The 16,233-nt window shown below is 28.2% G+C and overlaps 1 protein-coding gene across 1 annotated transcript in view; it reads left to right on the forward strand.

Moving 5' to 3' along the window:
• LOC142317997 (vacuolar protein sorting-associated protein 11 homolog) overlaps nt 1–16,233 on the forward strand; it is a 49,412-nt gene that overhangs the window by 21,273 nt on the left and 11,906 nt on the right. The window contains exons 4-8 of the mRNA XM_075354530.1: nt 1,098–1,251; nt 4,026–4,172; nt 6,729–6,917; nt 13,518–13,604; nt 15,008–15,237. Coding sequence (XP_075210645.1) covers nt 1,098–1,251; nt 4,026–4,172; nt 6,729–6,917; nt 13,518–13,532 — 505 coding nt within the window. The 3' untranslated portion in view covers nt 13,533–13,604; nt 15,008–15,237. The remainder of the gene's footprint in view (nt 1–1,097; nt 1,252–4,025; nt 4,173–6,728; nt 6,918–13,517; nt 13,605–15,007; nt 15,238–16,233) is intronic.

The following is a 16,233-nucleotide window of genomic DNA, read 5'->3' on the forward strand; positions in this document are numbered from 1 at the left end:
CTATTGTTGTCATGTGAGACGTAAACAAACTTTTTGTGAAACGAGTTTTTGTTGTGCGTTACAAAAATGAGTGATACTAATTATGAGTCCAAGTTTATATCCAAATTTCTCTTCCATATAAAGCGACACTCCAAACATACACTTTCAAAAATCTTTACCTGACATTTAAATTAATTTTTGATGTAAACAAATTATATTTCTTACTGAAGGCTCGTTTTGCTTGTGCTATTCGGCGTTTTATATCGCTCCTGCTTCGTCCATCTTTAGTAATTCTACTTCCCAAATAACAAAATTCTTCTACCTCCATAATCTTTTCTCCTCCTATTTTCACATTAAGTGGTCCATCTTTGTTATTTCTACTACATTTCATTACTTTTGTTTTGTTCTTGTTTATTTTCATGTGATAGTTATTAAGATTATGATTCATTGATTATTACATTTAGAAATGAATTTATTTAAGAGAACGAGCCGTGTTTAATAATTAACTTTCACATATAAATTTTTGAGATTATTTGAGTATCATTATTTATACTGACCTGTCTCATTCTTAATGTGTGCATTTACCGTTTAATAAAGACAAGAAGCAATTTGTGCATTGCTGAGTTTGTTGTTCTAAATATATTCCTTCTTTGCTTAAAAAAAAATAATATGAAATGCGTAAATCAGTAATCATGAAGTGTACTTAGCATCTGAAATTAGCTGTCAGTCATGTTTTAAATTATTTTAGAAATCAGAATTCTAGTTTTTTCAGCATATGATTTGAGAAAATAATCGTTAGATAAGAGACAGTTTCAGTTTGCTGCTACAGTTATTTGAAGTAAATTATTTTGTATGATGTTATACACTTCTGAAAGCATAAAAAATGATACACCAGATAACAAAGGGTTACATGAATTTTCACAGCACTAAACTTTGCTTAAAAAATATGTGGCAGGCACTCAGCAACAATAATTAATACAGTAGATGACAATTAAAACATTAAAATCATTTGCCTAAAATATTTTATTTTCATTGCCTTAAAAGTGATTGAAGTTATTTGGTTAAAAGTTAATTTCTTATAAAAAAATGTTATTTGTATTTTATTATTCATTTTTTAGGATTGCTAAAAATCATCAGTATGATACAGATGGTTTAATTGATATTTTTCGGCAGTATGGTGATCATTTATATAGCAAAGGTGATCATAACGGTGCAATAGAACAATATATAAAAACTATTGGCAGCCTTGAACCATCATATGTTATAAGAAAGGTAATTAAATTAAGGTTTATAGTATCAATATAGCTTTTATATATATATATATATGTATTTGAAACATGATTTTTCTTCTCTTTGTTTATTAACTCCATGAGTCTTTCTTATGTGACCTATTTAAAATGCATTTAAAAATTAAAAAATCCTTTACAAATCAAGACTGATTTTATTGTTAAAAATCAATATTATTTTTTTTTTGTATGAGAGTAGCATTTTATTAATCCAGGCCAGATTTGTATTTAAATAAATTAAAATTGCTTGGAGTTTGAAACTCAAGTACATCCAACAAGTTAGAATGTTTGCGAAAGCTATGATTATTTTAAATATAATAGAAAGATTTTTACTTTTTTTAAATACTGTTTAATTTAATAAAAAAAATCAGAATTTGAATAATCTGGTTTAGTATTTTTAATAAATAGTTGCAGATGTTTTACAACATTTATGATTAGAAAATAAAATATGTTTAATCAAAGAAGTTTGTTATTCAAAGTATAAATCAAATTATTTTTAAATATTACCTTAATAATTGGCTGCTGTAGTTAACCAAAGAAATTTTAATTATTACATTATCACATTTATTCACTTCCTTTATTTTAGAACATTATTAACATAGAAGTGACGTTCAAAATATAGTTTTATGTTATTTCATGTAATAAATATATATAAGAGGAGATTCAAAATCGCATATGTACTTTGGGGGCTGATTATAGGACTTGATACAAGTTGTATAATGTAAATTTATAATATAAGTCAGAATCCTTTGTTTTTTCAGTTATGGTTAGCTAAATATTTTGCTCTGGTTTCTGTTGAAGTGAAGTCACAATGAAATTCTTGGAACTTAAATAAAGAAGCAAATATGAAAGTTTTACATGTTTGTAAACTGTAAAACTTACACGTTTTCCATAAATTAACTTAGTTAGATTGCCAATTGATAAATTAAGACAAAATTTGTAAAGGATTTTATTCTAAGAAAATTAACAATTCTAAGAAAAATTTTACAATTTTAAATAGATTGATTGTTCTTAAAGATTATTTCCATTCACAAACTTTTATGAGCATGACTTAAATTATATTATATTTTCTAGAACCTAGGAGACAGTAGAATAAGGTAGTAGTTTAAAATGAGCTTTGGATTGACTTTTTTATAAATAGACAGTACTGCAGGTTGTTTAGGTGTGTCAGTCTGTCTTTCCAATGATAGATTGAATATATTTGCCAGAAACCTCATTTTCCTCCCTCTTTAATATCTTACTACTTATGCCAGCAGATCTTACAGAAAAACCTTTTTCCAAGGACTTAATTATACTGAAAATTTAGCCTTATTAGTAGATTTAAGTAATAATAAGTTTTTATGTATTACGCTGGAAAATTACTAGAAAAATTTGATCACTCTCAAAACCCAATTGGTAGCTAATGTTTCTTTCTTCAGTTGTATCTAGCAAATAATTACTTAATACTTAACTTTTTTTTTTATTGGACTCATAAACTATACCTATCTGTGCACACTGTTTTATTAATCTTACGATTGATTAGTTTCTCCTTTCATGTTATTAACTGTTTTATAGTGAATTTTTATGTGGACTTTATTTTTAAAAATGGATTAAAGTAATAATTTTTCTCTGAATACATTAAGTTTCGTCTTATGTATTCCTGTACCTAATGTAGTACAATTTCAGGTTTTCATTTTATTGTTTCTCTGTATTTTTTTATATAGTTTAATTAAAACAATCCACAGTTTCGATCTGGATGATTCAGAGATAGTAAACTAAACAAGTTGGATTGCTCATTTTGGATTTTTTATAAACATTAACTTTGCCAGTTATATCATCCGTAAAATAGAATTTTTATAACATATATGAAAAGGAAGTGGACTAGCGATTATCCCAGTTGTCTATATGGATCAATCTTCTCTCCTGGTTACTATTCCTCCTACTTTACTCTCCCGAGGTTAGTTTCTTTTAATTTGTAAATATATCATTTTTTTCTTAAAAAATGTAGTTTTATTATTCTAATACTATTAGTATCTTTTGCATTTATTAACTTAATACAAGGAGTTTAATATTTCCTGCTGATAAAAATTTTCCGTAATCTAGTAACCTTTCTTTTAGCTTTTCACTTGTAAAGCGAAAACTGTACATTTTTCTCTTTGTAGGACTGTGAGAATATATTATTCCTTTACCAAGTCACTGTTTTGTTAATATGGGTTTCCACCGACATGTAATTGATTTGGAAATGCCTAGCATATTATAATAGCCACTGCTTGAGGATAGGAAACCAAAGTATCAAAAGATAACATTATGAACTGGTTAGAAGATTCTGGCTACTTGAATAATGCAGAAGAAGAAATAGAAAATAGGTTGCATTGAATAAGTAGCTCTGAGGATGAGGATGGGGATGCCCATGAAAAAAACACAAAGTTATGTTTATGTTATTAATAAAATATTAAAAAGTTATTCATGAATTGCCAAATATAGAACAATAAAAGCACTTACCAACTGAAAGATCTCTTTTGATTCAGTCCTTCTTCAGTTTTGATTTTCAAGTAAAACTTAGGTTAAAAACTATTTTACTAATGTAATAATTAGATCTCTTCTTAAAAGATTAAAAGAAAAGAAAGCGTATTAAAATGAAAAATATTGCAACAAATCTTGTTTGTATCTTATCTGTTTTGACAGTTGTCAATGATTTATTTAATGAGGTTAGGACACTTGTAAAATATATGTACTATTTGGATTTTTGTATAAAAATAAAATTGTGTATTTTAATTACAGTTCCTAGCATCTCATCAGATTGATAACTTAACTACATATCTTCAAGCATTACATAAAGAGGGTGTTGCTACTGCAGACCATACAACACTTTTGCTTAATTGTTACACGAAATTAAATCAAGTTGATAAACTTAAGGAATTTATAATGGTGTATAGAAAGATTTCAAATAATTTACTGTAGTATTATTATATAACTATTTTTGAATATTATTTATTCGTATTAGTTGTCACAGCAAGGTGGTTACTACTTCATCTAGCTTTTTTCAGATTGTTGTGACTACTTTCTAAAACTCTCCTCTTTTCTACATTTATTTTTTAATGTTTATCCCTTGAAGGGACTTTTTTCCAGCATTGATGCAATTATTGTCCTTGAAGGCTGAAGGCATTTTTTCCTTTATCCTTTGTCCTTTGTGAAAGCCATTTCTATAAAAACTTAACATCTAATGAGACAGTCATCACTGAAGATAAAATTAATGAAAAAATTACAAAATGAAATCGTAATATTTTTCATTATTATTTGAGCAAGGTACTGAAAACTGGATGTACCAAAGGTAAGGTATGATCTAAAGCTAATATCAAAGGAAAGGTCAAAAAACTTATAAAATTAATAAAGAAAAAACAAACCCTTGGGTTCAGTGAAATCAAATACTACAAGTGTTCAAGAAGAAACATTTGTGATTCTGTGAACTCTGATGGAGTCATGCTGTATTGGAGTGTGTAATATAAAAACAAAGAATTTGATTTTTTAAAAAAATTATTTATGTAAGCTCTGTTATATTTTTAACAAAAGAGTGATGAGAAAGAAGCTGAATTCAGACAAAAAATCCTTAATATAATGTAATCATATTCTCTGTCTGTGAGTGGAATGTTCAACATAAAAAAAATTTAAACTGACTAGAAATGGAAATAGGAAGTGAAGATGTAATAATTGGAATTTGGACTTCTAGGTCAGGATAGGAAAACTGAGGTATATGAAAATATGGTTAGAGGCTCTCCATGGTTAGAAAATAAATGCTGCAGAAAGGAGTAGTAAATTTTCTAGGTTTACAATTTGTGGCTGTCTGGAACACACAGAGGATCAAATGAATTTGTTGTAAGCTGACAAGGTAATGGAAAATTCAATGATGACTTTCTTATTGTTGTAGAATAAGTTAACTTCACCTATTGTTAGGTTATCATAAGTAAAAGTTTGATAAGTAATTAAATATTGATTGGTTATCTTTATTCTATGAAACCACAGGGTTAGTAAACTGATTTGAGACAGGGAATAAACCCAAAATAGAATGTGAGCAACTATGCACCTGGTAGTAAAGGTTCTATTTTAGATCTGATCTATTTAGTTAGCCTATATCTAAGTCTGTTAGTCTTTAGCTAGTTACTCCTTATTCTTATTTCGATAAAAAAGATATCACTGTACCTGAAGGAATATTAGGCCAAAGTATCAAAAGATAACATTATAAACTGATTAGAATATCCTGGCTATTTAAATATTGCAGAAGAAGAAATAGAAAAGAAGTTTGCTTTGAATACTCTCATTGAATATGCGAGGATGTCCATGACAAAAACACATAAAGTTTCTTGCATCACTCTTTTGTTGTACAAGAAGCTTTGGGTTTGGTAAAGGATTTTATAAGCAGTACAAAAAAATAATAACTATGTGAAAATTATCCCCATATTAAACATGTGAAGAATGTTATTATTTGAATGCAATATCAGAAATATTCTGAAAAAAAGATTCACCTCTTTCTTTAAGTATGATATCTCGATTAGGAAATGAGTGTGTGTTGATAAACATATAAGTGAGTTAGATTTAAAAACAAGTATTTTTTTATATGTATTTTAATTCAGAGAATTTTTATATTTACATCATTTAAAAGTTTATATTCTCTGATACTTTGTGACAGCTTGTACTTGTATCAATTTTTTAATTCGTACATGAAGTAACTTTTTTAATTTTTATAGGATTGTACGAATTGGATAAATTAATTTAAAATAAAGTTGTAATTAAGATAAATTATTTCTATTAAAATATATATTAATTTATACTAGATAAGGTTTCCTATTAAATTAAGTTTTAAAGAAAGTAATAAAATACCACAGAAAAATCGGTAAAATTTGTAAACTTGATGAATCCTGTAAAGCGATTTTATCATTTACTTATACATTTTACAAATTACTTGTTCATCATCCATACTTTTTTTATCGCTTTACAAAAATCAACAATACTGTTTTGAAAGTCAGTTGAGGAGATGGGAGATGTTTTAATTTAATATCTCATTTAAATATAGATTTAAAGTATTGTAAATATCTTTGTGCAGGTTCTGATATGCACAAAGATTCTCAACATGTTACATTATATAGTTTTTAAAGTTTTCTTTTTAATTGTACATGTAGAATACCATATTTACAACATCATAAATTATTACCAGTTGTGTATGTATGATAAATTTGACTATGAAATTGTATGTAAATCATTATATAATAACTTTAAATAATTTATATTGACAAAATAAATACAAAATGTTTGTTTTGTTTTATACTAATACTCAGAAACATCTACATGATACTCGTGTATAACAGATTTTGTCGTTTCTCAAGTATCATCTACCTCTTCTGTAAACATTTTTCTCCACTTGATATGTTATAGTAAGTTTTGTTATTTAAAGGAAACTTTTCTCTATGATTATTATGTACATTATTTCAGACTGAAAATCGAGAGCTTGATTTTGACGTAGAGGTTGCAGTTAACGTGTATAGGCAGTCTTCATCTGAAGATGATTTATTATTGGCTAAAAAACATAACTTGCATTCATGGTACTTAAAAATTCAGTTAGAAGACAATCATCAATTTAATGCAGCTCTCGATTATTTAAGTAAATTAACATTTACTGAGGTAAATGAAATATCTTTTTTTATCTTATATTTTTGTTGCAAATTTATTTACAACAATATTTGGAGTCAGTTTTGAATCATGATATTTGTAATCTACATAATCAACTTCATACATAAAATAAAAACTGCAGCAGCTATTAAGAAACCAAAATTGTTACAGTATTAATAATGACTGAAAATTCACTGTAGAATCTTACATGTTTCTTCATTGAAAAAGTGGTTAGAATGGAATTTGAAATAGAAGTTAATTATTGCATTATTTAAATTTGTGTTTATTTTGGAGAGAAAGGTAGTGTTCTTGGAAAAATTGTGCGTGTGTGTGTACGCATATATGCACATGTGGGAGGGTGAGATCACACGCATGTGTGCATATGTTATTTTATTGAAATTAATCTTTTAAGAGTCATATTATTCCTGTGTACTGTTAAATTATATTTAAATTCAATCATGACTGAGGATGCAGGATTTTGCAAAAGTACTTTCATGAAAAATTAAGAAGATATTTCTCATTTCAATATTCTGTACTTGGTGGCTTATTTGATTGAATTTAAATATAATTTAATAGTACAGAGGAATAACATGAATCTTAAAAAGATTAATTTCAATAAAATAACACCCACATACATGCTCTCTCACTCTCTCTCTCTCTCTCTCTCTCTCTCTCACCCCTCCCTCCCTCCCATACCCGTGCATGTGCACATGCACACATTATATATCATTTATATTATATTTTATATATATACACACACACATATATATATATAATATAAAAGCTATATAAACCACCAAACCACAGTAAATAGATAAGTTAAACTTATATTAATTCTAAGAAGCAATCTTCACAGGATCTTGCATCTTCAGTTGTTATTAAATTCTATAATTACATTCATTACCAACATATTTATTTACCAATTTTGTTAATTTGTTTAAATTAACAAATTTAATTTTAGTAAATTAGAATAAATAATTTAAACTTAATTAATTCTGCCATCAAGGAGAGTTTAAATAATAGTTCAGTAACAAAATTGGTCTACGTACATTTTCTCATTACTAGAGATTGCTTCTTTTTTCACATTAATCTGTTTTTGTAAGTCAGATTAATGTGGGGTGATTGGGTTAATTAAACCCAAGTTTTCATAAATTAAGAGAGTTACGGATTAAGAGCATTTGGTTGGTAAAAGGGTCTTTACTCTGTACACCCATGAGTTTCTAATTGTCTGAAATATTTTGAAAAAATTATTATAATATATAACGTTACAATTTTTGTTAATTTAGCGAAGTATATTAATCTATTGGGAGTAAGGAATTCTGAACTTCTAGGATACCTTATGGGTTTTCAAATATTTCTGAAGATAGAACACACTTTGAATAAAAGTCCATTATAAAAGTTCAGTTTCTTCCTCATTTAAATTGGGGTTTTCTTAGGGAGGTTATGACTGTTTAAAATCTCATCAATCTCTCTGAGAGTAATCATTTGGTCCCAACGAATCTGATTACCAAGTTTTATAAATGTTTAGACAGTTTTCTCACAAAGAGACTCCTTTCTTTATCAGTATATTTTAAAGTAATATTACCTTGTAGGGTACAAATTCTGCAAAATTAAGGGCTATTGGTTTAATTTAATTGCTATATATCCTGTTTATTGCAAAAGGAAAAAAACTTTAAACAGTGTAGGAATCTTTTTCATCAATTGAGGTTTTGAGATTACATCATGTAAACCAACCAACTATGTCTGTATAATAGAATAGATTTGAAAAAAAACAATTTGCAGTAGTGAGAGTTGCAAGGAAGTGGATGCAAGACCAATTTTGTTGCTGAATTATCATTTAAACTTCTTGATGACAGAATCACTAGATATTAAATATATATATATATATATATACAGAGTGATCATAACTTATTCAACACATTTTAGGTGCTAATAAAACATTTATGTTCATAACACTTATTAACTCCAAACTGTTTCCACTTGTGCAACATTTGTGGCGTAAAATGTTTGGATGATATTCTGTTTCATACCTCACATTATGAAGAATATCTGCAGTTAATTCCATTAATTACACCTTGGAGGATTTTTCTTTTGATTCACTAATGTTGACAATCTTCGTTGTGTATACCCTCTCTTTCACAAACCTCCAAAGAAAGAAATCAAGTGGCATAACATCAAAGGATTGAGGTGGCCAGAGAATTGGTCCATCACGGCCAATCTAGTGTTGAGGAAATGGTTCATGTAGGTAGTCCCTACCATGTAAACTCCAGTATGGTGGTGCACCACCTTGTTGGAAGTAAACATTGGGTTGTGGATATTAAGTTTGTGGTACTACACTCCTTTGTAACATGTCTAGATAAATAGCACTAGTAACCATTAGCTTGACGAAGAAGAATGGTTTGATCACTTCATAAGCAATCAATGCACACCGAACGTCACAAAATGACGTTTGGTGTGCAAACACAACAATTATGTTGTATTTGTCAAACAACATGAGGGTTCTTGCTACCTCAAATCTGGCAGTTGTGAATGTTAACATGACTAAAAACATGAATGGTTATTTCATCAGAGAAGATTACATTTTCTAAAGTACTATCATTGTTCATTTTATCAGGAATCCCCACAGCAAAATTGTAATGGCGTGGTTAATAGTTTTCTTCATTTTCTTACACCAATGAATTTGTATGCATGAAGTTTTAGGTACTTGTGAAGAACCTTCATAATTGTTGATTGCTGTATTCCAAAGTTCTAAACTCGCACAAGTCAATTTGCCAAAATTTCTCTGAAAAGTTTCTCTTGCTCCACAACTTCTGCAGAGAGGGAGATGTGCCAGCATCTTTTTTGTACATTACACTTCCTGTATCCTTAAACTGCTGATACCAATGTTTAATTGGTATCTTTATTAGGAGGATCATGATTGTGCTCTAAACGAAAAGTCTATGATCAATATTAACAGATCCGCTTTCATAAAACCATAGTACACACATTGCTTCCTCCTGCACAGTAGCCATTGCTCAGCTGACAATCTCCCTGTCATTACATCAGGCCAGCAGGTTCATTCAAGGCCATCAGTAACTCTATATCTACACTAATGTTTCAAAAAAATCAATGCATACTCTATTGCTTTGTTCATTTTTTATTAGTCTCTAAAATACGCTGAATAATTTATCTTTGCCTTATATATTAATGAATCTTTGCTAGTTGTGCTGAATGTGGATAAAGTAAGATCAGCCTCATGTAAGCTATTTGATTCCTTGCAATTAAATATTTGTCTTGTTTTGATAATATTTAATATTGATAAAACTGTTACTGGTTTTAGTGTTAAAATTGTACATAATTTCATTTGCCACCAATTTTTGCGTACACATCATCTGTGATGCAATTGATATTAGCCAGTTACAAATATCAATTACGTTTATGGTTGTCTAAAGGAAGACTCATGTCAGTTCCAAATCTGCCTTTGATTAAGAAATTTACAAACCTGTATCAATAATTTAAAATCATTTTTGATCATTGTTTACTAGAATAAACATATACTTTTATTCATTTTTTTTTTTTTTTTAATTTAGCTCTGTTTAAAAAAAAGTTAATCCCATCCCTTATAACCTGATGGTTCCACAAGACCTGAATCTCTGGCAGTAAAATCTTAAGAATTGAAAGTTAAGAAATAAGCAGCCAAAGTTACTTTGGGTTTGGCTGTTTGACCAGTTCCTGTTAAAGCAATTCCAATTAACTTCCAGTTAAATTCATGTTAAAATAATTCCATTTTCTGTTCCAAAGTTAATGTTGAGTGCAGTTTCATTGAATGCTCTGGGCATTTATTAGCCAAAATTAATTTTTCTTTTAACTCAGGAAATGATAGTTTGTTTAGTAATTGACAAAAAATACTAATTTCTAAAATCAGAAATCAATTAATTCTGCAAAAGCTGATTCCTTCTTTTGTGAACAGCTATTTACCTTTTTTATTAATTCTGTTTTTTTAATTTGACCCGCTGTGGACAATGAGAAATAACTCATCACATATTCTTTTATTGTTCTATTTTCTTCCAGAACTTTATCATTATCTCAATTTGTTTTATACTTTTTTCATCTGTCTACATATATACTGATTTCTTTGGGTTTCTCTTGGAACCCTATAATTATTTACTTTTTTTAAGTTTTTGTACACAATACTTATTAATTTTTATTTCCATTTCTTCCGGGTCTTGTTTAACTTCTGTTATTCATTTCCTTGTTGAAATAGTCAAATGTCTTATTGAATAAATTTTCATCAAGTCTTGATTCTCCATTTCCTCATCACATCTGATAATTTCTATGTTTCCTTGTAGAGTTAGTTGTTTTTCCTCAGCTTCCATACATCTCCAATCTTTCTTGATCCTTGGATTTCAGGATCTTTCTTTCTTTCTCCATTTCTTGCAGTTCACTTACCTTATTCAAAGTTAGACATTCAATTGTGTAGAGACTTTCAGGTTAGGTCACAGTGCTGCAATGTTAAATTTTGGGTCTTATTCAGATAACTTTTTGTTGTAGACAACTTTAGCTTAGCACATTAGTAACATTTTTGATCTTACTTTTTTACCTTTTTGTAAAAACTGGGTTATATGATTTTATCTAAATGAATCTTTCAACCCTTTTAATTTTCCTCTGTTTTGTTTCCAGACGGTTTCCTGAGTTTATTCTAAACTCTTTTTTTTTTTCATAAATATCTACAGTCCTGCTGTTTACATGATCTCTTTTAATATTTCCACTTGAATTTTTGCTGGTGTCAGAAAACTGTCTGCAAACACTAAGCAGTCAAATTGTCCTTTATGTAAGTCAGTCTTACATGTTTCACTCCCAGTATTTTTAATTTTTTTCTTCACACCCATGTAATCTTCTCAAGCAGACCATTTTAAAAAAAGCATTGATGAGAGTCCTCACCTTGTTTCACCCCTGTTTTAATTTTAAATGACCCTGAGATTTCTCTAGGATCAAATATTGGATTTAGTTTCTGATTTGTTTTATGATGATTTCCATTATTTTTCTATCAACCCCAAAATTCCTTTGGCATGTTTCCCTGTTAATCAAGTCATATGCTTTTTTGTAATTCAGAAGCATTAATGCCAGGTTTCTCCTCTTTATATGGAAATCTGTAATTATTAGTTTCAAACATAAATGTTTTGCCCATGACCTTCCTTTTCTGAATTTCTCTTGATATTTTCCAGTCTGTGGTTTGATCTATTGTTCAGTCTATTCTAAAGAGCTTTGGAGAGAACCTTACAAGTCACTGATAACAGTGTAGTTCTGCGTAGCACCTTCTTCCTGTCTCCTTTATCATGTATTGGATTAATCAATATATCTATAAATCAATTTTGTATATATTTTTTTTAAATTTATGTTAAAATTCAAAGCTTTTTTAAAATAGTTTTTTCTGGTATTCTTTCTTTTTTACTAGTCTTGTGTTAGCTATTAAGATGTTCATATCATGAGTAACTGTAAGAAGTTCCCTGATAAGCTAGGTATCAAACCCAGGATCTTTGATGAAGCAGACTAGCATTCTATCCTACCAAGGCATTCTACAAGTCAATTTAATTATTCTTGCAAGAAAACAAACTTTATCATATCTGCATTTGCAAATAAATTCTCAAAATTCTGTTTTTCATGAGTTTTCAATCATCTTATAAAATAAACTGTTCCTTTGCATGACTCATTCACCTAGTAACTGGGACATATATGGATAGGTATTAATTATTTTTAACTTCATTTACTTTTGCCATAACAAACATTATATGAATTTTCCAAAAATCTTGATCTAAATAAAAAATTGTTTTATTCTCTGATCTATTTTGGATTTAGAACATTACATGTTAGAAATTTTATGTGGTTTTAAAGTATGTAAAGAGTACTGCTGTAAAAATTTCAGATTTTTTCCACCTGTCCCACGTGTGTTTTTGGGCCCAAAAATGAGACATTTTCAAAATCACGGCCATTTTTTCTTTTAATGAAGGACAGGATTCAGTAACAGTCAGATTTTTACTAGTGTTAAAAGATAAAAAACAGGCCTGTTACCTTAAGCCCTTCAAATTTTGTGCCTAAAATTTGAAAAAATAATAATTTGTAAATGTAACTTCAATAAACATTACAGGATTTGGTTGTGTAAGAAATTGAATTTTGAGTACACTAAGATGAAGTTCCATGTTTACTCATTCCAAAAAGCCCTTTTTGATCCTCTCTACGATGTAACAAGAATTCTACAGCTCGTGGAAAAAGTGACAAAAATGGCTATTTTACAGGTTGACAAGTTAGAAAATAGTCTATTACTCAAGAAAAACATTTTTTGACCACTACAAGGGTAGTTATCATATACCAAATATCACCAAAATCAGAAATAGTGATGCACTGATCATTTTTTGAATTAAAATGGAATACCCCATATGTAGTTGTTATTTGTGACAGTTGATAAGTTTTTCTGTGATAGTGATTATAATTAAAATTTTATTATGTTAGCAGTGATAGTAGCTGCATGTTTTTTGTTTAATATTTTAGTTTTAAGTTTTTTATTTTCTTTTTTTATTTCATATTTAAGTTTTAATTTTGTTTTTAAATTTCTAGTGTATGTTTTTTGTTTTCTAGGCGATGATAACGTAAATGTTTTTCACCCCCCCCCACACCAAAACAAAGTTACTAAAAATGTTATCTTCTGCAACAAAAATTTCTTAGGTAAACTTGTCTGTATTTTCTGTCAGTGGTCATTGATTTATGGTTCTGTTTCTTTGATGTGATGTAATTTAGTTCATTTTTTTTTAATGTAATAGATTAAGAGATTGTGAAACGTGTTTAAACAGACATAGCATTCCTCCAGGAACAAAGGAAGTTTGCTGTACATTTTTAGATATAAGGATATAAGCCACTATATGAAATTATACTACTTTACATCACCAGTTTAAAAGCTTATGTGCTAATTAATGGTTAGAAGGATAATGAATCCCTTTTTTTATTGTTTTACGTACATGGAACCAACCAACTTACATTTACAGAATTCAGTGGTAGGCAGATAAATATAACCAAGAAAGGAGTAATCAACTGGAACACATATTTGTAGGAGATTTATTCAATTCCTATGTTCAAAGACAATCTTGGCGAAAATCAGTAGAGAAAGTTTATTTTAGTAATATGTAAAATTCTATTTACTCGTTACAAAAATTATGCAGGAACTTTACATTTTAATAAAGGATTGTAAATAAAACAAATGAAGGGTGTTAAGACAACAGACAAGTATCACACAATCTAGCATCATTGAAAAAAAAGGATGTTGAGTAACAATAATTTGTGGTCCAAGCATTTTCAATAAACTGGTTTCTATAGATCACCATAAGTAACTTAAGTACTGGGTACCACATCAGTGAATTGCATAATTACACAATGGTATTTTACGGCTTATATCCTTATCAGTCAATGCCTGAAGAAACCAGTTAATAAATTATAAGTATTCTATTAACACTTAAAAAGCAGTAGAGTTAATAGAATAGAATGTCTTTATTGATAATTAATTTTTACAATAAAATTACTGATTATCATATATTATATAGAAGATGAAGATTTCAGAACATTATTAACATTAAAATACAACTTAACCTTTTAACTTTTCTTCTGTTGGTGTTTGTGTTACAATTACAGCCAAACATGTTTTCAAATTTTTACACTGTTTTACTATAAGTCTCTTTACTCGTAGAACAATGTATGTAATGATTTTTCATGTAATAGAGCAGTTTGTTTCAAATTAAAACGTGACTCATATTTTCTTGAGATTTTTTTTAAGTCTTTGTAGTATATCAGAAATAAGTACATTAAAAAATCTTTACCATTTCTAATATAAAAATAAAGGAGATAAAATGATTAATTATTAACTTATTTATTCTGTTTAGATTATTCATCTTTACTTATTCTTTTATTTAATACAATGAAACTTATAAAGTAAATAAATAACTGATATAAATTGTGAACCCAAAACAAATATTATTGTAACTCTTATATAAAATTCTGTTATAAATTCCTTGTTGTAAAACAGTTTCAGAGTACTTAAAAATATCAAGCATAATGCATTCATCATTATTCATTTTCAGATGGATTGAAGAAGCAGAGTCATTAGGGAAGAAATTTGATTGGGTTCAGATTTTTGAAAATAAAGGCGCTATAATGGGGTGCTCTAACCCACATCCACATTGTCAAATTTGGGCTTCATCTTTCATTCCAAATGAACCAAGGATTAAGGATATATATCAAAAAAGTTACTATGAAACACATGGTCGACCTTTGTTAATGGATTATGTTGATAAAGAGTTACAAAAAAAAGGTAAATCTGGCTTTGATATTTACTGATTCCCTCTCAGATGCCATTCACTCATTCATTATTATTATTATTTTTTAGTTATTATTGCATTAAAATTAAACTTAAAATATCAAATGATCATTTAATGTTTAGAGCAAGTTTTTTCAATCTTAGTGCACTTTTTCGTTGATATTCTACTTTCTAAATGATAACTATTATTATTTTCCTGTATCATACTCTTGCTTAATTTTAAGTTTTCTGCTTGAAATTCATAATAATTAAGCATTAGATTATTAAAAGTATAGATAGCAACCCATAATTTTTAACAATTGTTTTTTAGAATCTATAAATTAAACATCTTTGCAGATTTTTTGTCACTATTCTACTCTTGTATATCGTTTTGCATGTTTATTTTTTCTGTTTCATGGCTTCTAAATATCTAATAAATTCTATTTATATTTATACATCCTTGTTGAATAATGTGCACAATTAACAAAAAAATAAAGTACATGTAAATTTATTGTGTAAATATTTGTTTGTTTGCATAATACTTTATATTGTATTGACTTACTTTAAACTTAAAACTATAACAGTAATCTAAGTAGGTTGTTAAAACTTGTTGGACATTACAATTGGTCCTTGACTTCTGAACATCAGTTGAGAAATTTGGAGATAAACTATGAGTACTATATATTATGAAATTATATATTATATATTATGAAATAAAAAATGAACTATTCACTGGCAAAAATCTACTAATAGACACGATATTATATTCAGAGTTTTCCATTTGAAAATGAAAAAACTCCTAGACCTTATTAATAAAAAGAAATATTTGGTTCGATCAAGTGCTATGTGCTAAGTGTCAGGTGGCAGAAAGGAGGCTTACCTCATTGTTACATATTGGTATGATTAGTAACTAAAATATGACCTGAAAAAATTGATCTTATCATGTCTGCTGAACTCCCTGATAAAAATGTTGACCCATTATTAAATGACATTGTTTGTAAACATGTGTCA

Source organism: Lycorma delicatula, chromosome 1 (genome assembly GCF_047948215.1).
Source record: "Lycorma delicatula isolate Av1 chromosome 1, ASM4794821v1, whole genome shotgun sequence".
NCBI lineage: Eukaryota > Metazoa > Arthropoda > Insecta > Hemiptera > Fulgoridae > Lycorma > Lycorma delicatula.